Source organism: Leucoraja erinacea, unplaced genomic scaffold, assembly GCF_028641065.1.
Source record: "Leucoraja erinacea ecotype New England unplaced genomic scaffold, Leri_hhj_1 Leri_658S, whole genome shotgun sequence".
In the NCBI taxonomy this organism is placed as follows: Eukaryota; Metazoa; Chordata; class Chondrichthyes; order Rajiformes; family Rajidae; genus Leucoraja; species Leucoraja erinaceus.
The window spans coordinates 60,176-83,612 of NW_026576573.1; the positions used below are offsets into that span (position 1 = coordinate 60,176).

A 23,437-nucleotide genomic window follows, 5' to 3' on the forward strand; every position below is an offset into this window, starting at 1 on the left:
GGACTGGGCAGTGGTCATGGGCACATGGAAACGGTCCCTCTGGAGTTGAGCTGATATATTTGTGGGATCTCTCTGAGTTCCCCTCACCTTGGCTGCCGCATCCACCCTGGTTGGCCCTCCTGGTCCTGCTCGTCTTGTTGCTACTTGTTGTGCTCGCCGAGAAATTCAGTCTGAAAGGTCCTGACCAGAACTGTCACCTGGCCATTCCCTCCACACTCGCTGCCTGACCCGTTGTGTTCCTCCAGCACAAGATTCCAATACTGCTTGTGTCTAAGGTCCAAACATGGCGGGGGGAGGGGGGGTGATGGATGGGGGTATCTGAAGGTGGGGGGGGGGGGGGGGTGATGGAGGGGGGTATCTGAAGGTGGGGGGGGGGGGGGCAAAGGGGTGTGAGGCAGGGTGTATATGAACGTACATCTGTACCCACTGGTGCAGCGTGATCAGTGCTGGGACCTTTGTAGTCACTGCCGAAATGACGTCTGCAAATTGTGGGTGGTGTGACAATTGGTGGCTGTAGATAAGGAAGAGCGTTGTCCAAGAATGCGGAGACGGGTAAACAGGGGGTGGTGGGTGGGCGGCCGGCCTGCCTGCCTGCCTGACTTTCACTGTACCTCGGTGGGCGTGACAATAAACTAACCTAAACCAAACTAAACTAGACTAGACTAAGTGTTGGCAAATGGAATTGAATGCAGAGATATGCTGCATTTGGGGGTTAGATTGTGTTGAAGGGCAGCCGCGTGTTGAGCGATCTTGGGGCGGAGATCACACAGCATCTTGGTCATCTTGCCTTCATAGGTTGACATGCCATGTTGCTGGTGTCCACCAGTCTAACCAGGTGGATAGGGAGGTGTAGAAGGCACATAGATACATAGACAATAGGTGCAGGAGTAGGACATTCGGCCCTTCCAGCCAGCACCGCCATTCAATGTGATCATGGCTGATCATCCACAATCAGTGCCTTCCTGCCTTCTCCCCATATCCCTTGATTCCGTTAGCCCTAAGAGCGAAATCTAACTCTCTCTTGAATACATACTGGGCATCTTTGCCTTCATAGGATTGGGATATCATGTTGCTGGATATACTTCACTGATCACCACACCACAGAAGCACCAGTTAGTAACAGTCGCTGTCATTGTCAGCCATCGGGGGCTTTGTTAGAAGGAGCTTGTCCCCCCCCCGTCCCGTCCCCCCCGCCCTCTCCCCTCTCTCCCCTCTCCCTCTCCCTCCTTTCTCCCTCCCCCCCTCCTCTCTCCCCTCCCCCCTCCTCTCTCCCCCTCACTCTTCCCCTCACTCTCTCTCCCGTCAGTCTGTGCCACTTTTCCAGATCATCCTACACTCGCTGCGGCTCCAATGAGACTGCGAGCGGCGCGGCTGATTCGTTGCCCCGACTGACGGGCTGTCTCGCCCCCTCCCCGTCTCGCCCCCCCTCCTCTCTCTCTCTCCCTCCTCTCTCTCTCTCTCCCTCCCCCCTCTCTCTCTCCCTCCCTCCCCTCCTCTCTCTCTCTCTCCCTCCCCCCTCTCTCTCTCTCTCTCTCCCCCAGTCTCCCTGCCGGTGCCGCCGAGTTACTCCACTTGTCAGCGGTATCCCGGCCCCGCGCCCCGCCTGCAACATTCAGCTCCGCCTGGCTAGCCCCGCTGCCCACTGCAGGAGCCCAGAGCCGGACCAGGAGCCGGAGCCGGAGCCGCCACCATGAGCTCGGACGCCCGCTGCAAGTTGACAGGATGCTGGCGGCGCTCTGTCTCTCTTTGCGCTCTGGCGCTCGTCTGCATCCTCAGTCTCGGCTCCAGCGCGGCAGGTAAAGCCGACCCCGACCCCGACCCAGACCCCGACCGCTCCAATCTCCCCTCCCTCTCTACCCCTCTCCCCCCATCTCCCCCTCTCCCGTCTCCCCCCCTCCCCCCTCTCCCCCCCTCTCCCCTCTATCCCCTCTCCCCTCTCTCCTCCCCCCTCCCTCTCCCCCCCTCCCTCTCTCCCTCCCTCCCTCTCTCCCCTCCATCTCTCCCCCTCCCTCTCTCTCCCCCTCCATCTCCCCCCACTCCATCTCTCCCCCTCTCGATCTCTCCCCTCTCTATCTCTCCCCCTCTCTCTCTAGCTCTATCTCTCCCCCTCCCTCCCCCCTCTCGCTCCCTCTCACACTCTTTCACCCTCAGCGTCCCCACTCTCTCTCACTCTCCCTCTCTCTCCACTTTCCCCTTCTCTCCTTCGCCCTCATCCCTTACCTTTTTCACTATTTTTCTCTCTCTTCTTTCACTCCATCTAGCCCCCCCCCCCTCACCATCACCACCCCCCCCCCCCCCCCTCTACTCCCCCCACCACCACCCCCCCTCTATTCCCCCCCCCCCCCCCCCCCTCTACTCCCCTCCCTCGTTACGGACGGTTTAAACCCGCAGGGTAGACATTAATTCCCAGCGTTTGACGGGATGTGGGAGAGGGGGAGTGAGGGGAGTGAGTGAGGGGAGTGAGTGGAGAGCGGGGAGTGAGTGGAGAGCGGGGAGTGAGTGGTGGGGAGTGAGGGGAGAGCGGGGAGTGAGGGGAGAGCGGGGAGTGAGTGGTGGGGAGTGAGGGGGGGGGGGGGGGGGTGGGGAGCTGAGCTGAGCGCGTTGCCAGCGGCGCCTCTGTCACTCCGCTCGCTGTGAGTAGCGGCCGGTCCGCAAGGTGTGCGCGGAGCGGTTCAGTGGCGACTGCCGCGGCGAACGAGGGGTTAACGGGAGGGAGCGCGGCGCGAACACCGGCCCTGTGGCCACAGAGTGACCAGGCGCTCCCTCACTGCCGGGGTGGAGGCTAGAGGCCGCTCTACCCATCTGTCTGCTGCTAGCCCGGTGCCCTGCTAACCCCTCTTTCCCGCTCCCGTCAACCGGCCCGTCTCGCTGTAAAGAATCCCCCGTCTGTCTGTCTGTCTGTCTCAGCCAGACACCGTCTGGGGACGTGTGGAACAGTGTGTGTGGGGGGATTGTCGCGCTAAATGCTGTTATTGTATCTCCCACAACTACCTCTTCTGGCAAAGATAGACACAGAGTGCTGGAGTAGCTCAGCGGGTCAGGCAGCCTCTGTGGAGAACATGGATAGACATTATTCAATAGGTGCAGGAGTAGGACATTCGGCCCTTCGAGCCAGCACCACCAGTCAATGTGATCATGGCTGATCATCCCCAATCACAATCACAGATAGGTGGTGTTTCAGGCTGAACCTCCTCCGGCAGCTCGTTCCATTCACCCACCGCCATCTGAGTTAAATGTTACTCCTAGGTCCCTATTCACTAAGGAAGACACAAACAATTTCCCAGATGTACTAGAGGACAGAGGACCTAGGGAGACAGAGGAACTGAAAGAAATTTGCATTAGGCGAGAAATAGTGTTGGGTAGACTGATGGGACTGAAGGATGATAAATCCCCAGGGCCTGATGGTCTGCATCCCAGGTTCCTCAGGGAGGTGGCTCTAGAAATAGTGGATGCATTGGTGGTCATTTTCCAATGTTCTGTAGATTTAGGATCAGTTCCTGTGGATTGGAGGGTAGCTAATGTTATCCCACTTTTTAAGAAAGGAGCGAGAGAGAAAACGGAGATTTATAGACCAGTTAGCCCGACTTCATGGTGGGAAAGATGCTGGAGTCAATTATTAAAGATGAAATAGCCACACATTTGGATAGCAGTAACAGGATCGGTCCAAGTCAGCATGGATTTACAAAGGAGGAATCCTGCTTGACTAATCCTCTGGAATGTTTTGAGGATGTTACAAGTAAAATGGATGAAGGAGAGCCAGTGGATGTAGTGTATCTGGACTTTCAGAAAGTCTTTGAGAAGGTCCCACACAGGAGATTAGTGGGCAAAATTAGGGCACATGGTATTGGGTGTAGAGTGCTGACATGGATAGAGAAGTGGTTGGCAGACAGGAAACAAAGAGTAGGATTAACGGGTCCCAGTTAGAATGGCAGGCAGTGACTAGTGTGGTACCGCAAGGCTCGGTGATGGGGCCACAACTATTTACAATATACATTAATGATTTAGATGATGGGATTAAAATGAACATTAGTAAATTTAATAGGAATCTGAAGGGCAACGTTTTCACACAAAGGGTGGTGGGTGTATGGAACGAGCTGCGAGAGGAGTTAGTTGAGGCTGGGTCTATCCCAACGTTGTGAGTAGTTTTGAAGAAGGATGTGCCGGATCTGGAGAGGGTCCAGAGGAGGTTTACAAGAATGATCCCAGGAATGAGTGGGTTAACCTACGATGAGCATTTGTCGACGCTGGGCCTGTACTCTCTGGAGTTTAGAAGAATGAGGGGGGACTTCATTGAAACATACAGAACAGTGAAAGGCCTGGATAGAGTGGATGTGGAGAGGATGTTTCCACTCGTGGGAGAGTCTAAGACCAGAGGGCACAGCCTCAGAATTAAAGGACGTCTTTTAGGACAGAGATGAGGAGGAATTTCTTTAGTCAGAGGGTGGTGAATCTGTGGAATTCTTTGCCACAAACGGCAGTGGAGGCCACAAGTCAGTGGATATTTTTAAGGTGGTGACTGATAGATTCTTGGATAGTGCGGGTGTCGGGAGTTCCATCTGCCAATGTGCCAGTTGGTTTGGATCTTGGTTTAACTTCAGGCAACTATCTTCTCCGTCCACAACATCACCGGCTTTAGTGGCGTCTGCAAACCTATCAATCATCTCACTGTCCCTCTCATCCTCATGCTTCATGTAGATGTCCCAGTAGTGGTCCCCATGGCAACAGGGGCCCCAGCAGTGGTCCCCACGGCAACAGGGCCCCACATCGGTCCCCATGGCAACAGGGGCCTCAACAGTGGTCCCCACGGCAACAGGGTCCCAGCAGTGGTCCCCATGGCAACAGGGGCCCCAGCAGTGGTCCCCACAGCAACAGGGGTCCAAGCAGTGGTCCCCACGGCAACAGGGGCCCCACATCGGTCCCCATGGCAACAGGGGCCTCAACAGTGGTCCCCACGGCAACAGGGTCCCAGCAGTGGTCCCCATGGCAACAGGGTCCCCAGCCGTGGTCCCCACGGCAACAGGGGCCACAGCAGTCGTCCCCATGGCAACAGGGTCCCCAGCAGTGGTCCCCATGACAACAGGGGTCCAAGCAGTGGTCCCCACGGCAACAGGGGCCCCACACCGGTCCCCATGGCAACAGGGTCCCCAGCAGTGGTCCCCACGGCAACAGGAGCCCCAGCATTGTTCCCCACGGAAACCGGGTCCCCAGCAGTGGTCCCCATGGCAACAGGGTCCCCAGCAGTGGTCCCCACGGCAACAGGGGCTTAGCAGTGGTCCCCATGGCAACAGGGTCCCAGCAGTGGGGTCCCCAGCAGTGGTCCCCCGGCAATGGGGCCCCCAGCATTGTCCCCATGGCAACAGGGTCCCCAGCAGTGGTCCCTATGGCAACAGGGTCCCCAGCAGTGGTCCCCACGGCAACAGGGGCTTAGCAGTGGTCCACATGGCAACAGGGCCCCAGCAGTGGTCCCCATGGCAACAGGGTCCCCAGCAGTGGTCCCCACGGCAACCCCATGGCCCCATGGCAACAGGGTCCCCAGCAGTGGTCCCCATGGCAACAGGGTCCCAGCAGTGGTCACCATGGCAACAGGGTCCCACACCGGTCCCCACAGCACCTGCCTGCATCCGGCCTCCTGGCTGGACGAGCCTCCACTACCGTCTCCATGACAGCTGTCAGCTGATCCTAGATTCCACGTCATCTCACTCCCAGAACGTCCAACCACATGGACCTAGTCAAATGTCACATGGACCTGGTCAAAGGTCACATGGGGTGGGGGAGAGGCAGAGGGTGGGTGAGTGGGATGGGGAGGGGCGCAGGGTGGGTGAGTGGGATGGGGAGGGGCGGAGGTGTACAGGCTGACATTACGTACCGTTTCACAACTGGCTTGCTGATAAAAGATAGAGGGTTGTGGTGGAGCTGGGTCCGTTGACCAGTGGAGTTCTGCAGGGATCTGTGCTGGGACCTCTGCTGTTTGTGATTATATATATAAATGACCTGGACGTAAATGTGGACGGGTTGGTTAGTTAGTAAGTTTGCGGATGCCACCAGGATTATGTGGATTGTTGAGGATACAGCGCGATGGAGCTCAGCTACAGAAATGGCAGATGGAGTTTAATCCAAGCAATCTGAGGCGTTGAATGTTAGGGGAAATATATAATGGATGACAAGACCACAGCGGGATACAGAGGGATGGTGGGGTCCAAGTCCATAACTGTGTGAAAGTGGCCACATAAGTGGACAGAGCGGTCGGTGAAGAAGGCAAACGTTTCATGAGTACATGAGTCAGGAAGTCACCATGCAGCTGGTCAGGCCCCATTACAGGAAGGATGTGGGGGCTTTGGAGACGGTGCAGGGGAGGTTTGAGCAAAACAATGCCGGGATTAGAGGGTTTCAGGGAGAGGTTAGACGGAATATTGTCTCTGGAACGCCAGGGGTTGGGGGGAGACCTGATAGAAGGATTTTAAATGATGAGAAGCATAACTAGGGCAGACAGTCAGAACCTTTTTGCCAGCGTGGACATAATTCTGCACAGAGAGTGGTGTGGGTCTGGAGGATATTGCCAAGGGTGGTGGTGGGGACAGGTACAATAGGGGCGTTGAAGAGGCTTCTGGGCAGACGGAAGTGCAGGAAATGTCAGGATATGGATGGTGTACAGGCAGATGAGGTGAGTTTAACTTGGCATCATGCTCGGCACTAACATCGTGGGCCAGAGGACACGTTTCAGTGCTCTACTGTTCAATGTTCACGTACTGATGTGCTGGACAATGTTTATACTCAGTGGGTGGTGGTGCCTAGAACATGGAGAAGGCAGATACAAAGATGACATTGGATAGCCTGTTAGATCAGGCACATGGGTATGTGGGCACACACATTGTGGGCCGAAGGGCCTGTTCTTGGGCTGTACTGTTCTATGTTACATTTTTGCACAGAAACAGGCCATTAGGCCTATCATGTCCGTGCTGACCATCAACTGCCCATCCCCAACAACCCCAAATCCAAGCAGCAGCTCGGGAACCTTCACTGCCTGGGTGGTCCAAGCGCTGGTCCAGATACTTTGTTAAACATTGTGAGTCTCTCCCCCCCCCCCCCCCCCCCCCCCCCCCCCTAGGCCATGTTATCTAGATTCCCCCCTCCCTCAGGCCATGTGTTCTAGATTCTATCCCCCCTACAGGAAACAATATCGTCTGACAGTGTTATAGTTACAGAGAAAATGCAGATTTACAAAAGGTTGAAGGGCAGCAAGGTGGTAGGTTGGAGGATGGGTACTACCGGCGAGTTTAGCTCCAGGTTCCTGCATGTCATATCCTCAACAACAAACAGTGATCCAAACACGGGCCACTTTCATAAATTCACGCTGACTACATTTGATTATATTCAGCTTTCCTGAATGATGGGCTGTTTATTGACTTTACGTCTTGCTCAAGAGGGCTGGTTCTCCAAGCCGCTGGTGCCGTCTGGAACAGAGTGAGGTTTGTGAAACTTCAACCACTGGGTCCACTTCTCTGCAGCTGCTGCCTTTACAGCCCAGGGTAGGACAGGTCACATCCTAGTCACCCCGTCAATCCCTGCTCCCTGCAGCCTGTCAGCTGTGAGCTGTTGTTACAGGGATGTCTGCAGCGTGGCCCACATCTGTTTAACGTATCTGCTGATATTAATTCCATATTCTCTTCTACACTGACATCTACTTTCCCTCCTTCATAAATCCTCAGAAACTTCCACCATTTTTTCAGGCACAACTAACTCATCAGCCCCGTCCTCTCTCCCAACTGATGCCTCAAATATTCCACCCTCTGATCCTGAAACACTCCCGGCCGCTGGTCTCCCGCCCACACACCCAGCCCATTCATTAATTTAACTTTATCCGTGACTTGGCCACCCTGGATTGCTGCCCTTGGTCACTGACTCTCCGTCTGATTCCACTGACCATTGATCTGTTGAAATACCGGGCCAGTGTCCGCCCGAATTATCCAGACCGGCCAGTGTGTGGGGAGTGTGGGCTCCTATATATCTGTTCCCCAGTCTACCCCCCCTCTCCCACAGTCTCCCCCAGACTGACCCACTCCCCCACCCCACACTCTCCCTTCACTCCCCACGCACTGACAGTCTCCCCGTGCACCAGTTGGCTGTCTCCTCTCCCCAGCATCAGGAGCCAGGCATGGGTGAGGAATCTCCTCACGTTCCAGGAATGTCCTGATCAGTATTCCCCACCAACTCCTGGCCCTGGAGCCGCTCGCTGTCTGTGACAGGGAGGCCAGCACAGGCACTCTGCCCACGTTCAGACACACAGGACGGGGGGGAGAGGGAAACCCATTGTCCAGGCCACAGGGGGCCCTTCGGCCCATCATGTCCGGGCTCACCACAAAGCCTCTTCTCCCCCTCACCCCTCTTTCTCACATCCAGATTCAGGGACAGTTGCTTCCCGGCTGTTATCAGGCAACTGAACCGTCCTCTCACCAACTAGAGTGCGGTCTTGACCTCCCATCTACCTCACTGGTGACCCTTGGACTATCCTTGATCGGACATTGCTGGCTTTACCTTGCACTAAACGTTATTCCCTTATCATGTATCTGTACACTGTAGACGGCTCGATTGTAATCATGTATTGTCTTTCCGCTGACTGGATAGCACATAACAAAAGCTTTTCACTGTACCTCGGTACACGGGACAATAAACTAAACTGAAACTGCCCTCCCCTTTCATATGTCCTCTCTCTCTCTCTCTCTCTCTCCCCTCTCTCTCTCTCCCTCTCTCTCTCTCCCTCTCCCTCTCCCTCTCCCTCTCCCTCTCCCTCTCTCCCTCTCCCTCTCCTTCCCTCTACCTCTCTCTCCCCTCCCTCTCCCTCTCTCTCCCTCTCCCTCTCTTCTCCCCCCTTAACCCTTTCTCTCCCCTCTAACCCCCCCCCCCCCCCCTCCACCCACCCCCTACCTCTCTCCCTACTACAATGTAATATTGAGGCTCTATAAGGCGATGCTCAGACCACATTTGGAATATTGTGAGCAAATTTGGGCCCCGTATCTGAGGAAGGATGTGCTGGCTCTGGAGAGGGTCCAGAGGAGGTTTACAAGAATGATCCCAGGAATGAGTGGATTAACATATGATGAGCGTTTTGTATTCACTGTAGTTTAGAAGAACTCATTGAGGGGGGACCTCATTGAAACGTACAGAATAGTGAAAGGCCTGGATAGAGTGGATGTGGAGAGGATGTTTCCACTAGTGGGAGAGTTTAGGACTAGAGGACACAGCCTCAGAATTAAAGGACTTCCTTTAGGAAGGAGATGAGGAGGAATTTCTTTAGCCAGAGGGTGGTGAATCTGTGGAATTCTTTGACACAGACGGCTGTGGTGGCCACAAGTCAGTGGATATATTTAAGGCAGAGATAGATAATTTCTTGGTTAGTGCGGGTGTGAGGGATTGTTTTTCCATCTGCCAATTATTTTCCCAGTTGGTTTGGATCGTGGTTAAACTTCAGGCAACTATCTTCTCCGTCGAGGTGGGGTGGGGGGGGGGATGGGGGAGGGTGGAGGGGAGAGGTTGGGGGTGTATGTTGGTGGGTGGGGGGAGGGTGATGGGGTTAGGGGTGGGGTGGCGATCCGGTTAGCCCCCACCTCCACACACACTCTTTGTGCCGACACACTGTCGGTCTGTGCCGCTCTGAATGAGGCATTCATTCCGCCTGCTGCTCTCTCCCACTCTCTGTCCCTCTCCCCCTCTCCCCCTCTCTCCAGTCTCCCTCTCTCTCCCTCTCCTTCTCTCTCTCTCTATCTCTCTCTCCCTCTCTCTCCCCCTCTCCCCCTCTCTCCCTCTCTCCCTCTCTCCCTCTCTCCCTCTCTCTCTCTCTCTCCCTTCTCCCTCCAGTCCCTCTCTAACTTTCTCTCCTCTCTATCCCTCTCTCCCTCTCTCCCTCTCTCCCCTCTCCTCCCTCTCCCCCTCTATCCCTCTATCCCTCTATCCCTCTATCCCTCTCCCTGTCTCTCCTCCCTCTCTCTCCCTCTCTCCCCTCTCCCCCCCTCTCCCCCTCCCCCTCCCTCTCCCCCCCTCTCCCTCCTCTCCCTCCCTCTCTCCCTCTACCAGCCTCTCTCTCTCTTCACATGATATTCCTTCCCTCTCCCTCTCTCCCTCTATCTTTCTGTCCCTCTCCGCTTCTCTCCCTCTCTCTCTCTCCCCCTCTATCCCTCTCTCCCTCCCCCTCTCTCCCTCTCTCCCTCTCTCCCTCTCTCCCCCTCTCCCCCTCTCTCCTTCTCTGGTTTCTGTTTTAATAACAAGCATTGGTGCCAGAGTGTGGTCTGTTTCCGCAGCTGAGAAATCGATCCCACACACCCCTTCCTGAAGAACATTCCGGCACAGGGCAGGGGGCGTGCTGTTGGTCTGGGTGTGGGGGGCTGATAAGGGGGGGGGGGGGGGGCGGGAGGGACCGCTGACTGTGCTGACCCGAGGTGACCCCTCGCTCTACTGACCCGACCCCCAATCTTTCACACATTCCTCCCCACTTCTCCCCCCCGTCCCCACTCTCCTCCGTCTCTCCTGGGAACCGGGTATGGTCCTGATTCCGGATGCTGTCTGTGTGGAGTTTGCATGCTTTCTTTGCTCTGGTTTCATCCCATATCTCTGTCCCCGCCACACTCTGTTCTATTTATTCCTCTCATGATTTTGTACACCTCTATAAGATTCCCACTCATTCTCCTGCGCTCCAAGGAATCAAGTCGTCGCCTGGCCCAACCTCCCCTGTAGCTCAGCCCCTCCAGTTGTTTGGGTGGGGATTGTGGGGGGGGTTGTGGGGGGGTGTTGGGGGGTGGGGGGTTGTGGGGGGGGTGGGGATTGTGGGATGGTGGGGGTTGTGGGGGGGGGGTGTTGGGAAGTGGGGGTGGGGGTTGTGGTGGGGGTGGGTTTTGTGGGGGGGGGTTGTGGGGGGGTGTTGGGGGGTTTGTGGGGGGGTGGGGGGGGGGGGGTTGTGGGGGGGGTGGATTGTGGGATGGTGGGGGGGGTGGGGGGGGGGTGGGGGGAAGTGGGGGTGGGGGTTGTGGGGGGTGGGGGTTGTGGGGGGGGTGTTGGGAAGTGGGGGGGGGGTTGTGGGGGGGTGGGGGTTGTGGGGGGGGGGGGTGTTGGGAAGTGGGGTGGGGGGTTGTGGGGTGGGGGTGGGGGTTGTGGTGGGGGTGGGGGTTGTGGGGGGGGTTGTTGGGGGGGGTGTTGGGGGGTGGGGGTTGTGGGGGGGTGGGGATGGTGGGATGGTGGGGGTTGTGGGGGGGGGGTGGGGGGAAGTGGGGGTGTGTGGGGGGGGTGGGGGTTGTGGGGGGGGTGTTGGGAAGTGGGGGTGGGGGTTGTGGTGGGGGGGGGGGTGTTGGGGTTGTGGGGGTTGTGGGGGGGGGGGTGGGGGTTGTGGGGGGGGTGGGGGTTGTGGGGGGGGGGGGGTTGTGGGGGGGGGTGTTGGGAAGTGGGGATGGGGGTTGTGGTGGGGGGGGGGGGGGGTGGGGGGTTGTGGGGGGGTGGGGGTTGTGGGGGGGGGTGGGGGGGGGTGGGGTGGGGGGGTGTGAGGGGGTGTTGGGGGGCTGGGGGGCGTGGGGGTTTGTGGGGGGGATGTCACCATGTATTGGCTGGTCAGAGTACTTTCATTTGGCTTCATCAGTCACAGATCCGTGGGCTGAAGAGCGTGTGTTACTGTGCTACGCAGTCACATTCTGTTTAACATCTGTGTAAATCTCTGCAGCCTTTCCAACCTAATTACATATTCCATGTAGCAGGGTGACCACAACTCTCCAAATGCAGCAGCCTCACCAACGCCTTGTACAACTGCTACATAATGTCCCAACTTCTGTATGTAACACGCTGACTAATGAAGGCCAGTGCTGAAAACCTTCTTGACCACCCCGCCTAGCTGTAGCGCCACCTGCTGCGGCCTTAGACCCCTCGCTCTACCACGTTCCCATGGGCCCTGCCATTCACCCCTACACCCCTCTACTCTACACTCCCGGCCTTTCACTGTGTAGGTGTCCTGGTTTGATTCCACAAGATGCCACACCTGCCACTTATCTGCCCCATCTGCATCATCCATTCTGCAGCCCACTGGCCTGAAGATGATGGAGACCTGGTTGAATCTAGGGAGGTTTATGGTGATTCAGGGTGGATGGTGGAAGGGTGTGTTTCCACCCTCTCTCACTCACTGCCCGTGGCAGAAGCTGGCATGGTGTGTGTGTGTGTGTGATGGTTTGTTTGTGTTGTACACTGTGCTCGCGGTTGTATATAGATGCAGGCTGCACCATCCCGACCCCCGCCTGTTGCTGCTGTTGACCCATTACATGCCTGGTCCCGTCACCATCCTACCCTCACATGGCAGCAACACCAGCACATGGGAGCAGGAGGCCACTCGGCTCTTCCAGCCTGTCCCACCCTTCAGTGACCAACAACTGTGGGCGGCACGGTGGTGCAGCGGGTGGAGCAGCTGCCTCACAGCGCCAGAGACCCGGGTTCCATCCTGACTACTGGCGCTGTCTGCACGGAGTTTGTACGTTCTCCCCCTGACCACGTGGGTTTTCTCCAGGTGCTCCAGTTTCCTCCCACACTCCAAAGACGTGCAGGTTTGTAGGTTAATTGGCTTGGGTAAAATTGTAAATTGTCCCTGGTGTGTGTAGAATAGTGTTAGTGTGCGGGGATCGCTGGTCGGCACGGACCCGGTGGGCCGAAGGGCCTGTTTCCGCACTGTATCTGTAAACTAAACTAAACTAAATGGAACAACCCATTTACACTGATCCCATCACCTGCCCCCACAGCCCAACCCCCACCCACACATTGGGGGCCCATTAACCCCCACACCCCGCACGGCTTTATGATGTTGGGGGGGGGGGGGGGGGGGGGGTGGAACCAGGTGCACGCAGGGGAAACCCACGTGGTCACGGGGAGAACGTGCAACCTCCACACAGACAGCGCTGAAGGTCCGGGCTGAACCTGGGAGCTGTGTGGGAACGTGAGGTGTTTATTTGAGTGAATAGTGACAGGCAGGCTCCACACTCCTGTCTGTCTCTGGAAAAACAATTTACGTTTTGTAATTGTGCCAGCATTCATTGCAGAGAGATTGGAATGACATTAGTAGTTTGTGTCTGAGCCAGCACTGGTCTGCAGTTGTCATCAGTATTCAGTGGGGGAGGGGTGTGTGGATCTGTGTGTGTGTGTGTGTGTGTGTGTGTGTGTGTGTGTGTGTGTGTGTGTGTGTGTGTGTGTGTGTGTGTTCGTGTGTGTGTGTGTGTGTGTGTGTGTGTGTGTGTGTGTGTGTGTGTGTGTGTGTGTGTGTGCGTGTGTGTCTGTGTGTGTGTGCGTGTGTGTCTGTGGGTGTCTGAGTGTATATCTGCGTGAGTATGTGTCTGTGAGTGTGTCTGTGAGTGTATAGGTGTGTGTGTGTGTGTGTGCGTGCGTGTGTGTCTGAGTGTATGTATGTCTGTGTGTGAGTGTGTGTCTGCATGTGTGGGTGTGTGTGTGTGTCAGTGTGTGTGAGTGTATGTGTGTGTCTGTCAGTGTGTGTCTGTGTGTGACTGTGTGTGTGACTGTGTATGTATGTGAGTGTGTGTCTGTGTGTGTGAGTATGTGTGTGTGTGCGTCTGCCTGGGTGTGTGTGTGTGTGTCTGTGTGTGTGAGTGTCTGTGTCTGTGTGTTTGTGTCTGCCTGTGAGTGTTTGTGTGAGTGTGTCTGTGAGTGTGTGTCTGTGTGTGTTTGTGTCTGTGTCTGTCTATCTGTGTGTGTCTGTGTGAGTGTGTGTCTGTGTGTGTGTGTCTGTGAGCGTCTGTGTGTGAGTGTGTGTCTGTGTGTGTGTGTGTGTGTGTGTCTGTGTGTGTGTGTGTCTGAGAGTGTGTGTGTGTCTGTGTGTGTGCCTGCGAGTGAGTGTGTGTGTGTGTGCGCTTGTGTGTGTGTGCGTGCGTGTGTGTGCATGCGTACATTCGTGTGTGTGTATGCATGCGTGCGTACACCACTATTGTGTGGGGGTGTCAGCGGTGTGAGCCAGTGACACCAGTATTATGTGGGGGTGCCAGTGGTGTGAGCCAGTATCAGTGTGACTGACACCACTATTGTGTGGGGGTGTCAGTGGTGTGAGCCAGTGACACCACTATTGTGTGGGGGTGCCAGTGGTGTGAGCCTGTACCAGTGCTAAATGCATTTCGTTGTCTCTGTACTGTACACTGACAATGACAATTAAAATTGAATCTGAATCTGAATCTGTGACTAACACCAGTCTGATGATGGGTCCCACAGAATCTGAAGTTACAGATTCACACCGCCGCACCGGTACAAATCTCGGCGGCAACACGGACAACACTGGGACCACAGCCCCGACCGGGATCAGTGGCAACTGCTGCAGCCACACTGTCTTCAGCCTCGACCCTCGACCAATGACCACAACCTTCACTTCACCCTCGACCCTTGGCTGTGAACTTCAAACCCTCAACTGTAATTCTCAATCGTGACCCTCGATCATGATCCTTGACTATAACCCTTGATCGTGACCCCTGACCTCGACCATCGTCCACTACCCTTGACCGTGGTTTGTGACCTCCGGAAGCATGACCTTCAACCTTGATCCTCACCCATCTTCAGACGCGACCCAAAACATCACCCATTCCTTCTCTCCACAGATGCTGCCCGACCCGCTGAGTTACTCCAGCACTCTGTGTCTATTTTGTGTGTAGAGGGATATGGGCCAAACGCAGGCAGGTGGGACTAGCATACATGAGGCCCCTCCAGCCTGCCCCACCCCCACCGTGATCAGGGCTGATCTGCCCCAGGCCTCATCTCCTCTTCTGTGCCAGTTCCCCATCGCCCTCCATCCCCCCCATCTTTCACACATTTCCCTCCCTCCTCTTTAAACCCCCAGTGATCCGGGCTGGAGAATCCCACAGATTCACCTCCCTCTGGGAGAAGAAGTTCCTGCACACCTCAGTTTTAAATGTCCGCCCCCTAATCCTGTAACTGTCCCTCGTTCCAGGCTCTCCCACTGGTGGAGACGTCTCCACATCTCCCCCTCCCCTCCCCCAGTCTCGGATGGGTCAGGGTCTCCCTCTAACGTGAGACATGCCCAGGTCTTGACCTTGACTTGACCTTTGCTAAAGGCTGACCGAGTCGTGGACGGAATCTCCTTTTGGACAGACTGATCCTTGGGCTAAACGTTGGGAATATAAATAGTTCACTAATCACAGTGTGACGAGCAATTATGGAGCTGAGGTCGAGAGTGATTACAGGGTGGGGTGTGATGGAACTTCACCCACTGTGTCTAGCGGTGGTGGCTGGACATCACTGGGGCTGTACAATCCCACCGCAACCGGTGTCCGCCAACTCACCCCCCGCCTAAACTGCCGTGTCACCCCCCCCACACCACCACACACACCCCCCCACACACACACCTCCCCACACCCACACACACCACAACCCCCCCAAACCCACACCCCCCACCACACCACCCCCCCCACCCCAACACACCCAACCACACACCCCCCCCCAACCACCCCACACACACCCCCCCCACCCCCACCCCCACCACCCACCCCCCCCACCCACCCCCCCCCCACACACACCCCCCCCCACCCCCACACCCCCCGCCCACACACACCCCCCACATACACCCCCCCCCCCCCGCCCACACACACCCCCCTCCCACACACACCCCCCACCCCCACCCCCCGCCCCACACACACACCCCCCACACACACCCCCCACCCACACACCCCCCCCGCCCACACACACCCCCACACACACCCCCACCCACCCCCACCCCCCCCCAACACACACCCCCCGCCTAAACTGCCGGACACACCCCCCCGCCCACATACACCCCCCCCCACACACCCCCCCCACCCCCCACCCCCCCGACCGCCCACACACCCCCCCACACACACCCCCCCACCCCCCACCCCCCGCCCACACACACCGCCCCACACACACCCCCCCCCCCCACACACCCCCCACCCCCCACCCCCCGCCAACACACACCCCCCCCCAAACTGCCGGATACCCCCCGCCCACATACACCCCCCACCCCCAGCCCCACACACCCCCCCCGCCCACACACACACCCCCACCCCCCCACCCCCCGCCCACACACAACCCCCACCCCCACCCCCCGCCCACACACACCCCCCCCCCCACACACACCCCCACCCACCCACCCACACACACCCCCCCCCCCACACACCCACACACCCCCCCCCCCACCCCCAACCACACCACCCCCCACCCCCACCCCCCGCCCACACACCCCCCCACCCCCCCCCCCCTACCCACACACACCCCCCCCCCCCCACCGCACACCATACCCCCCACCACCCACCCCCCGCCCACACACACCCCCCGCCCACACACAACCCCACCCCCACCCCCGCCCCACACAACCCCCCCACACACACCCCCGCCCCTCAACACACCGCCCCACGGTGTGTGGTGGGGTTGGTGTGTGGGGGGGTTGGTGTGTGGGGGGTTGGTGTGTGGGAGGTTGGTGTGTGGGGGGTTGGTGTGTGTGGGGGGTTGGTGTTTGTGGGGGGGTTTGGTGTGTGTGGGGGTTTGTGTGTGGGGGGGTTGGTGTGTGGTGGGGGGTTGGTGGGTGTGTGGGGTGGTGTGTGGGGGGGTTGGTGTGTGGGGGGGTTGGTGTTGTGGGGTGTTGGGTGTGTGGGGGGGGTTGTGTTGTGGGGGGGTGGTGTTGTGTTGGGGGTTGGTGTGTGGGGGGGGTAGTGTGGGGGGGTGGGTGGGGGGGGTTGGTGTGTGTGGGGGGGGTTGGTGTGTGGGTGGGGTGGTGTGTGGGGGGTTTGGTGTGTGTGGGTGGGGTTGGTGTGGGGGGGGGTTGGTGTGTGTGGGGGGTTGGTGTGTGTGTTGTGGTTTGTGTGTGGGGGGTTGGTTGTTTGGGGGGGGTTGGTGTGTGGGGGGGGTTGGTGTGGTGTGGGGGGGTTGGTGTGTGTGGGGTTGTTGGTGTGGGGGGTTGGTGTGGTGGGGGGGTTGGTTGTGGGGGGGGTTGGTGTGTGCGGGGGGTTGGTGTGGGGGTTGGTTTGTGGGGGGAGTTGGTGTGTGGGGGGGGTTTGGTGTGTTGGGGGTGTTGGTGTGTGGGGGGGGTTGGTGTGTGGGGGGGGGGTGGTGGGGGGGTGTGTGTGTGGTGTTTTGTGTGGTGGGTGTTGTGGGTGGGTTGGTGGTGGGTGGTTGTGTGTTTGTTGGGGGGTTTGTGTGGGTGTTGGGTTGGTGTGTGGGGTGTTGGTGGTGTTTGGGGGGTTGGTGTGTGTGGGGGGTTGGCGTTTTTGTTGGGTTTGGTGGTTGGGGGTTGGTGTGGGTGGTGGGTGGTTGGGTGGGTTGTGTGTGGGGGGTTTGGTGTGTGTGGGGTGGTTGGTGTGTGGGGGGTTGGTGTGTGTGTGGGGTTGGGTGTGTGGGGGGGTATTTGTGGGGGGGGTTGGGTGTGTGGTGGTTGGTGGGTGTTGTGGTTGGTGGTTTTGGTGTGTTTAGTGTGGGGGTGGGGTGTGTGGGGGGTTGGTTGTGTGTGGGGGGTTGGTGTGTGGGGGGGGTTGGTGTTTGTGGGGGTTGGTGTGTGGGGGGGTTGGTGTTGTGGGGGGGGTTGGTTTGTGTGTGGGTGGTGTGGGGGTGGTGGTTGGGTGTGGTTTTGGGGTGTGTGGGGGGTGGTGTTTGTTACGGGGGTGGGTGTGTGGGGGGGTTGTTGTGTGTTTGGGTTTGGTGTGGGTGTGGGGGGTTTTGTTTGGGGGGGGGTGGTGTGGTGGTGGGGGGTGGTGTGTTTGGGGGGTTGGGTGTGTGGGGTGTTGGTGTGGGTGGTGGGTGTGTGTGGGGGGGTTGGTGTGTGGGGGGGTTGGTGTGTGGGGAGTGTTTGTGTGTGTGTGGGGGGGGTTGGTTGCTGTGGGGGGTTGGGTGTGTGGGGGGTGGGGTGTGGGGGGGGGTTGGTGTGTGTGTGGGTTGGTGGTGTGTGGGTTGGTGGTGTGGGTGGGTTTGTTTGTGGGGGGGGTTCAGTGTGTGGGGGGGTGTGTGGGGGGGTTCGTGTGGGGGGGTTGTGTGTTTTGTAGTGTTGGTGTGTGTGGGGGGTTGGTGTGTGGGGGGGTTAGTGTGGGGGGGGTTCGTGTGTGGGGGGGGTTGGTGTGTGTTTGGTGTGGGTGGTGGTGTGTGGGGGGGGTTGGTGTGTGGGGGGGGTTGGTGTTGGTGGGGGGGGTGGTGGGTGGGTTGGGTGTGTGGGGGTTTTGTGGTGGGGGTGGTAGGGTGGGTGGGGGGTTTCGTGTGTGGGGGGTTTTCGTGTGGGGGGGTGGGTATGTGTAGTGTTGGTGTTGTGGGGGTGGTTGTTGCTTCCGGCCGTGCCGGGACACTGACTGACCCCTCTCTCCCTCTCTCTCTCTCCACAGCCGGACCCGTGGACGTTCTCCAGGCTCTAGAGTTTCCCAGCCTGCCGGAGGGAGTGATGCAGACGGCCGGATTCTGCAAGAGTCGCCGGCACTCGGGGACCCCCGACGTGGCGTACCGAGTGACCAAGAGCCGGCCCAGCTCAGTGCCCCCACTAGCCACTCTACCCTGGTAGGTGCCCGCCTGCTCAAACAAGCCCATGGGGGGGACAGTGTTGGTGGGGGGGGGGGGCAGTTTGGGTGGGGCTCGGGGGTTCAGGGTCGGGATTTCGGGGGAATGTTGTCTGACCCCCCTCGTTCTCCCCCCCACAGACATGGGGGGGGGGTTAGGGTTCAGGGTGAGGGTCGGGGTTTGGGGGGTTTCGGGGGTGGGGGTCGGGGTTCAGGGGGTTTCAGGGTCAGGGTTCAGGGGTACGTTGTCTGACCCCCTCGCTCTCCCCACAGACGGGACATTCCCGCAGGATTTCTCCATCCTGATGACCCTGAGGCCCAAGCGGACGACCCAGGCCTTCCTGCTGTCCATCTACAGCGGTCAGCAGGTCCAGCAGCTCGGCGTGGAGATAGGGCGTTCACCCTTCTTCCTGTACGAGGACCAGCACGGACAACCCCCCCAGAGCAGTACCCCCATCTTCAGCAGCGTTAGCCTGGCCGACAACAAGTGGGTACCCCCTCCCCTCCCCCCACTACCCCCCGTCCCGCACCCCATCCCCTCTTCACCCCCTCACTCCTCCACCCCAGCTCCCCCTCCTCCCTCTCCCCTCCTCACCCCATCCCCCCCTCCCCTTGCTCCCTTCCTACCCAGGAGGAATGCCGGCGAGTGGGTCTGATGGCAATCCGTGGGATGTGGGAATGTCTTGACGTGGGTGTGTGGACGGGGGGGAGTGTGTGACGTGGGGGGGGGTGTGTGTGACGGGGGGGGGAGTGTGTGACGGGGGGGGTGTGTGTGACGAGGGGGGTGTGTGTGACGGGGCGAGTGTGTGACGGGGGAGTGTGACGGGGGGGGGGAGTGTGACGGGGGGAGTGTGTGTGACGGGGGAGTGTGTGACGGGGGGTGGTGTGTGTGACGGGGGGTGTGTGTGACGGGGTGGTGTGTGTGACGGGGGGGTGTGACGGGGGTGTGTGACGGGGGGGGTGGGGAGTGTGTGACGGGGGGGGAGTGTGTGACGGGGGGGGTGTGTGACGGGGGGGTGTGTGTGTGGGGGGGTGTGTGTGACGGGGGGGGTGTGTGACGGGGGGGTGTGTGGGGGGTGTGTGTGACGGGGGTGTGTGTGACGGGGGGGGTGTGTGTGACGGGGGTGTGTGACCGTGGGGGTGTGTGTGACGGGGGGGAGTGTGTGACGGGGGAGTGTGGGACGGGGTGTGTGTGTGGGGGGTGTGTGACGGGGGGGTGTGAACGGGGGGTGGTGTGTGTGACGGGGGGGTGTGTGTGACGGGGGGGTGTGTGTGTGACGGGGGGGTGTGTGACGGGGGGGTGTGTGTGTGTGGGGGGGGGTGTGTGTGACGGGGGTGTGTGACGGGGGGGAGTGTGGTGCGTGGGAGGGTGTGACGGGGGGGGGTGTGTGACGGGGGGGTGTGTGACGGGGGGGTGTGTGGGGGGGGGTGTGTGTGACGGGGGTGTGTGTGACGGGGGGGGGAGTGTGTGACGGGGGGAGTGTGTGACGGGGGGGGTGTGACGTGTGTGGGGGGGTGTGTGTGACGGGGGGGTGTGTGACGGGGGGTGTTGTGTGACGGGGGGTGTGTGACGGGGGGTGTGTGTGACGGGGGGAGTGGTGTGTGTGACGGGGGGGTGTGACGGGGGGTGTGTGTGACGGGGGGGGTGTGTGTGTGACGGGGGGGGTGTGTGAATGGGGGGTGTGTGTGGGGGAGGGGGGGTGTGTGGTGTGACGGGGGGGTGTGTGTGACGGGGGGGGAGGGAGTGTGACGGGGGGTGTGTGTGACGGGGGGAGTGTGTGACGGGGGTGTGTGTGGTGACGGGGGGGTGTGTGTGTGGACGGGGGTGTGTGTGACGGGGGGGTGTGTGTGACGGGGGGGTGTGTGTGACGGGGGTGTGTGTGTGACGGGGGGGTGTGACGGGGGGAGTGTGACGGGGTGGTGTGTGACGGGGGGGGGTGTGTGTGACGGGGGGGGTGTGTGTGACGGGGGGTGTGACGGTGGGGGTGTGTGGGGGGGTGGGGTGGTGACGGGGGGGGTGTGTGACGGGGGGTGGGGTGACCGGGGAGTGTGACGGGGGGTGTGTGACGGGGGGTGTGTGACGGGGGTGTGTGTGGGGGGGGTGTGTGTGACGGGGGGGTGTGTGACGGGTGGGGTGTGTGTGGTGTGTGGGAGGGGTGTGTGGGGGGTGTGTGGGGGGTGTGTGTGTGACGGGGGGAGTGTGTGTGACGGGGAGTGTGTGTGTGACGGGGGAGTGTGTGACGTGGGTAGTGTGTGACGGGGGTGTGTGTGACGGGGGGTGTGTGTGACGGGGGGGGTGTGTGTGACGGGGGGTGTGGTGTGACGGGGGGGGTGTGTGTGACGGGGGTGAGTGTGTGTGTGGTGTGTGTGACGGGGGTGTGTGTGTGGACGGGGTGTGTGTGTGGGGGGGGGTGTGTGACGGGGGGGTTGTGTGACGGGGGGTGTGTGACTGACGGGGGTGGGTGTGACGGGGGGAGTGTGTGACGGGGGGTGTGTGTGGGTGTGTGTGACGGGGGATGTGGTGTGGTGACGGGGGGTGTGTGACTGTGGGGTGTGTGTGACGGGGGGTGTGTGTGTGTGACGGGGGGTGTGTGTTTGACGGGGGTGTGTGGGACGGGGGGGTGTGTGTGACGGGGGGGTGTGTGACGGGGGGTGTGAAGTCGTGGTGACGGGGGGTGATGTGGACGGGGGGGGTGTGTGTGACGGGGGGGTGTGTGACGGGGGGGTGTGTGTGACGGGGGGGTGTGTGACGGGGGGGGTGTGTGTGGGACGGGGGGGGGTGTGTGTGACGGGGGGGGGTGTGTGACGGGGGGGTGTGTGACGGGGGGAGGGGTGTGTGACCGAAGGGGGGTGTGTGTGTGACACGGGGTGTGTGTGACAGGGGGGGGGTGTGTGACGGGGGGGAGTGTGTGACGGGGGGGGGTGTGTGTGACGGGGGGGAGTGTGGATGTGGTGGGTGGGGGTGACAGGGTGTGACGGGGGGGGTGTGTGACGGGTGACGGGGTGAACGTGTGTGTGACGGGGAGGGTGTGTGACGGGGGGGGGTATGGACGGGGGGGCGGCGTGGTGCTGGGGGGAGTGTGTGTGCAATCGGGGGGTATGTGATGGTCACATGGCTTCACACTCAAACGGGATCACACAACACACACTCAGGACATTACTCACAAGGAGTCACACCAAGGAACACACTCACATGGGCTCACACTCAAATGGGTGGTGCGGCGTGTGACAGGGGAGTGGTGGGTGTAACATGTGGCACACGGGCGATCAGCGTCCACAAGTAGGACGTGATCGATTGATCGGGGATTTGCAAGAAGAAGGTGACCCGCCCGCTGGCCCGAGCCCACAATGCCATCCTCGACACCAGCGGCATCCTGGTGTTTGGCACCAGGATCCTCGACCAGGAGGTGTATGAGGTACACACTCACACAGGCTCACACTCACACGGGCTCACACCAACACACACTCACAAGGACTCACACTTTCACACTCACATGGACACACACTCACACAGGCTCACACTCACACGGGCTCACACTCACACGGGCTCACACCAACACACTCTCACATGGACTCACGCTTTCACACTCACATGGACTCACACTCACACAGGCTCACACTCACACGGGCTCACACCAACACACACTCACATGGACTCACACTCACATGGACTCACACAGGCTCACACTCACACGGGCTCACACCAACACACACTCACATGGACTCACACTCACACGGGCTCACACCAACACACACACACAGGGCTCACACTCACACATGGGCTCACACTCACACGGGGCTCACACCAAACACACACTCACATGGACTCACACTCACACAAGGGCTCACACCAACACACACTCACATGGGCTCACACTCACACGGGCTCACACTCACACGGGCTCACACGCACACGGGCTCACACTCACACGGGCTCACACTCACACGGGCTCACACCCACACACACGCACACGGGCTCACACTCACACGGGCTCACACCAACACACACTCACACAAGCTCACACGCACACGGGCTCACACCAACACACACTCACACGGGCTCACACTCACACGGGCTCACACTCACACGAGCTCACACCAGTGAGAACTGCCGGCTGGGTAGAGTAAGGAAGATGGGATGATGAGAGAGGCTGTGGTCAGGACGCAAGGTCCAGGTGTAAACAGCTGGATCAAGTACATCCGTGAAGGGGGGAGGCAAAGTGAGGGAGCTTTGGCAGAAAATAATAGTCAAGAGGGTTTTATTGTCCCTAAACGGAACATTGAAATACTCAAGGGCCTGTCCCACTAAGGCCACTCTTTTGGCGACTGCTAGGGACTAGTTTTAATGGAATTCACCTGTGACACCTAGCGATAACACACGACAGCAAAATTGTCGCCACTGTCGCCAAAACTCTTCCCGATGGTAGCAGCGAGATGAGAGCGTGGCCAAGGTGGTGTGGGTCTCTGATGATGCTGGCTGCCTTTTTGAGGCAGCGCCTCCTGTACATCCCTTCGATGGTGGGGGGGTCAGTACTGTGATGGACCTTCGATGGTGGGGGGGTCAGTACTGTGATGGACCTTCGATGGTGGGCGGGTCAGTATTGTGATAGACCTTCGATGGTGAGGGGGTCAGTACTGTGTCCAGCACATTTTGCAATCTTCTTCATTCCTGGACGTTGGAGTTGCTGAACAAGGCCGTGATGCAACCAGTCAGCATGCTCTCCACTGTACACTTGTAGAAGTTCACCAGAGTATTCGTTGACATACTGAATGAAGGATAATCCAGAGATTTTATAACTATACTGAGGGGAAAAGAGTAAATAGGGAGAGAATAGGACCCTTGAAAGTCTGAAGTAGTCATCTGTGTGTGAGTGTGGATCCGCAGGGGATGGGAGTCATTGAATGTTTCTGGTGAATGACAT

The 23,437-nt window shown here is 59.3% G+C and overlaps 1 protein-coding gene across 1 annotated transcript; it reads left to right on the forward strand.

Annotated features, from left to right (window-relative positions):
- Positions 1-1,540: 1,540 nt before the first annotated feature.
- LOC129694415 (collagen alpha-1(XI) chain-like) lies at positions 1,541-21,931 on the forward strand (the record flags this gene model as incomplete). Its single annotated transcript, XM_055631129.1, is given in 5 exon segments — positions 1,541-1,796; positions 18,348-18,475; positions 18,478-18,516; positions 18,731-19,006; positions 21,830-21,931. Coding segments are annotated over 5 exon segments (651 nt in total), but the record flags the coding sequence as incomplete, so codon positions are not given.
- Positions 21,932-23,437: the final 1,506 nt, after the last annotated feature.